The sequence below is a fragment of the Chanos chanos genome, chromosome 7 (genome assembly GCF_902362185.1).
Source record: "Chanos chanos chromosome 7, fChaCha1.1, whole genome shotgun sequence".
NCBI lineage: Eukaryota > Metazoa > Chordata > Actinopteri > Gonorynchiformes > Chanidae > Chanos > Chanos chanos.
Window position 1 is genome coordinate 29,867,125 of NC_044501.1, and position 3,365 is coordinate 29,870,489.

The 3,365-nt window shown below is 48.7% G+C and overlaps 1 protein-coding gene across 1 annotated transcript in view; it reads right to left on the bottom strand.

Annotated features, from left to right (window-relative positions):
* Positions 1-1,063: 1,063 nt before the first annotated feature.
* cacnb2a (calcium channel, voltage-dependent, beta 2a) overlaps positions 1,064-3,365 on the bottom strand; it is a 22,662-nt gene continuing 20,360 nt past the window's right edge. The window contains exons 13-14 of the mRNA XM_030779603.1: positions 3,055-3,243; positions 1,064-1,825 (exon numbers count right to left, since the gene is read on the bottom strand). Coding sequence (XP_030635463.1) covers positions 1,064-1,825; positions 3,055-3,243 — 951 coding nt within the window. The remainder of the gene's footprint in view (positions 1,826-3,054; positions 3,244-3,365) is intronic.

A 3,365-nucleotide genomic window follows, 5' to 3' on the forward strand; every position in this document is an offset into this window, starting at 1 on the left:
AACAAAAAACGCAAGCCAAAAAAAAAAAGCCCCGTTAACATCCTAAAACTACCTAATCCCTTAAATCGACCCCCGAAACAGTAGTCAGAATTGCAAACGTGGATCATTTTGAGCAAGCAGAACAAAATGAAAGTAAAAATAGAAAAAAAAAAGAAAAAGAAAAAAGAAACCGAATAGATTAAAGGGGAAAAAAACAGCAGTACTCCACAGAGGTTGATTCGCAGCTTTCATGTTTTGAAACGAACTGACGTAGTCCTTTTTTCTGTAGAACATCCAGACTCCACACACACACAGACAGAAAAAACCTGCATTGTAGCTACGTATGGATTCACATGTGTGTTTGTGGTATGTGTGTGTGTGTGTGTGTGTGTATTTACACCAATGTAGTAGTAATCCTTAAAAACACTAGTCCTTACAAAGGAGGCATAGTTACCATGGTCCAGGAAAAGAGAGGATAGCAGCACAAGGAATGTATGTGTGTGTGTGTTTAAAATGGGCGTGTGAGATGTCCGTGTGTGTGTGCGTGTGTGTGTTATGTTAAACATGTTACTGATGAACCTGTGCGTGTTTCAGGGTGCGCGAGTGAGAGGACACTGGATGACAGAGTTGTGTGTTTTGTATGTTTTGTGGAGTTACGTGTGTGTGTGTGTGTGTGTGTGTGTGTGTGCGCGCGCACGTGTTTATGTGTGCTTCTTTGTAGGTTTATGACTGTAAGAATGCACTGTGTGTTTTAGGCTCATATGTGTTTGTGTGTGTGTGTGTATGTGTGTCTGGGTTTGGAGGCTTGTGAGTGTATGTATGCACACTTTTAGGCTTCTATAATTGTAGGCTTACACATATGAGTGTGTGTATGCCTGTGTGTGTGTGTGTGTGTGTGTGTGTGTGAGTGTGTGTGTGTGCGTGTGTGTGTGAGTGTGTGTGTGTCTGTGTGTGTGTCTGTGAGTGTGTGAGTGTGTGCGTGTATGTCTGTGCGCGTGTGTATGTCTGTGTGTCTGTGTGTGTGTCTGTGTGTGTGTGTGTGTGTGTGTGTATGTGTATGTGTATGTGCATGAGTCAACGCGTCTCATTGGTGGATGTAAGGCTCTCTGGCCCACTCTCCCGTCTCTCCCCTCCTCTTGGCCGCGCCCTCTCCCTCAGTGGACCTCTGCCTGTCATAGTGATGATGATGATGATGGTCTCTCTGAGCCCTGTGCTGATGCACGCTGCCTCGCTGTCTGTTCCTCTCGTTATGGTCGTGCTCTCTCTCCCTCGCCCGCTGGTGCCCGCCCCCTCCGTCTTCCCCGCGCTGATGGTGGTGATGATGATGATGGTTGTGACGAAGAGGCTGCTCTTCGTCCGCCTCCTCCTCTTCCTCGTCCTCCTCGTCGTCGTCCTCCTCCTCCTCCTCCTCCTCCTGGGCGCGGTGCTGGCGGGACGAGGGCGGAGGCGCGTGGGCGTGTCCGGCCCGCGGCTCCGTGTACGCAGAGTCTCTGCTCTCCACCGTCTCTTGTCGGGAGATGGTGCGCGCGGTCCTGTTGTGATGGTGGTGATGATGATGATGATGATGGTGGTGGTTGTGGTGGTCAGTCCGTGTGGAGGAAGAGCGGTGGTGAGTGTGCTGCGATCTCCGTTCCGTCCGTAAAGGCCGCTGCTCTTCGTCCGCCCCTGGCCCCTCTTCCTCGCCGCCCTCCTCTTCCTCCTCCTCGTCTGCCTGTTCCACGCTGTGTTGGTGTTGCTGTTGGTGTTGTTGGTGATGATGATGATGATGGTGTCGGTGGTGATGATCTTCTTGCGAAGTCTTCCTCTCGCCTAACGACCTGTCGGCTCTCTGCTCACCCCCTGAGCCCTGGTTAGCCACACACACACACAGACACAGACAGGCAGGCAGGAGTGTTAGTGGAGTTATAGAAAAACACGCTTAAATATGTGAAAACGGAGCAAAAACACACACAAACGTGGTAAATCAGATGGGCGAACAAACATGTCACTTCAACCACTTTAAAAAAAAACACAGCATGTCAAAGCCAATCAGATTCCCCCCTCTGTCTGTCAAACACACACACAAACAAACTCATGCAAATGTCCCCCTGCAAAAACAAAAAGAAAAATCTTCAAGAAAATTCTCTGCTTCTTGGAAGTCTTCAGATCCTGAAGCTTAAATTCAAAAAATGAATTTGAGGTTCTCATTAATACAAACCACTGCAATGCCACAGAAAAAAAAAACACACTGAAACTCAAACCTTCCCAAGAGAGCAGAGAACAGTCTGGCCAACAACACTCATACTCAACCACAAATTTGAATCACTTGACCTTACAACGACCTTTCATGAGAAATTACGGTTGAATAGAGTGTGTTGGGTATTCTCTCTCTCTTTCTGTTTCTCTCTCCCTCTTTCTCTCTCACACACACTCACCATGGTTTAAGCTACTCATCAGGACAAGTAGCTCCATCAGTCTGACAGACATTCATGACAGAAAAATGATCACATCATCAAATATATCAGTAATTTAGCAAATGTCAGTCCTGGGTGCTTCACTGGTTAAAATTATGATTATAAAATTCAGTATGTTGTAAATCAAATTCACACAAACACATGCTGAAGTAAGCATCATGGTTCTGTGTGTTCGAACAGCTTAAATGTACACACACACACACACACACCCAGACACATTTTCCAAGTCTACATGCTGCTAGTAGTATCCGTTACGCTCTCCATTCCGGGCCTTTCTTCCCTCCCCTTCTTCTCTCTCCTTTTTTTTTTTCTCATTCCTCCGCTTTGATCTTCCTCACCAAGAGACAGTCTTTATTCACTTCTCTATTTCTGTCTATTTCTCCTGTGGAGACGACTCTCTCTCTCTCCCTCGCTCTCTCTCTTTCGCTCTCTCTTTCTCACTTCTCTCCTCTTGCTCAACTCCCCCTCATCCACCTAGACCACCCCCCCTCCTCTACTTCATCATGGGGAGATGGTGTAAACTATGGAGACTGCTCATCTCCTCCTCCTCTCTACAGCCACCCTCGTCTCGGCGGCGGCCCGGCTGGGCGCGGTTGGCGCGGAGCTTGGTGAGCACCTGTACCTGCAGGTTGGAGACGGGCGTGGGGCTGGCGGGCAGGGCGGCGGCGGCGGCGGTCAGTTTGGTCAGTAGGGGGTTGGTTGGGTTGCTGCTGGGGGGGTGAGTGGATTTCCAGTAAGCCTCCAGATAATCAGCCATATGCTCACACGCATCCTCCAACTGGTTCTCATCCAGTATGATGTCAAACAACTCCTGACCAACGGAGAGAGAGAAAGAGAGAGAGAGAGAAAGAGAAAGACAGGGAGACGAGGGGGCCAACGGAGAGAGAGAAAGAGAGAGAGAGAGAAAGAGAAAGACAGGGAGACGAGGGGGGG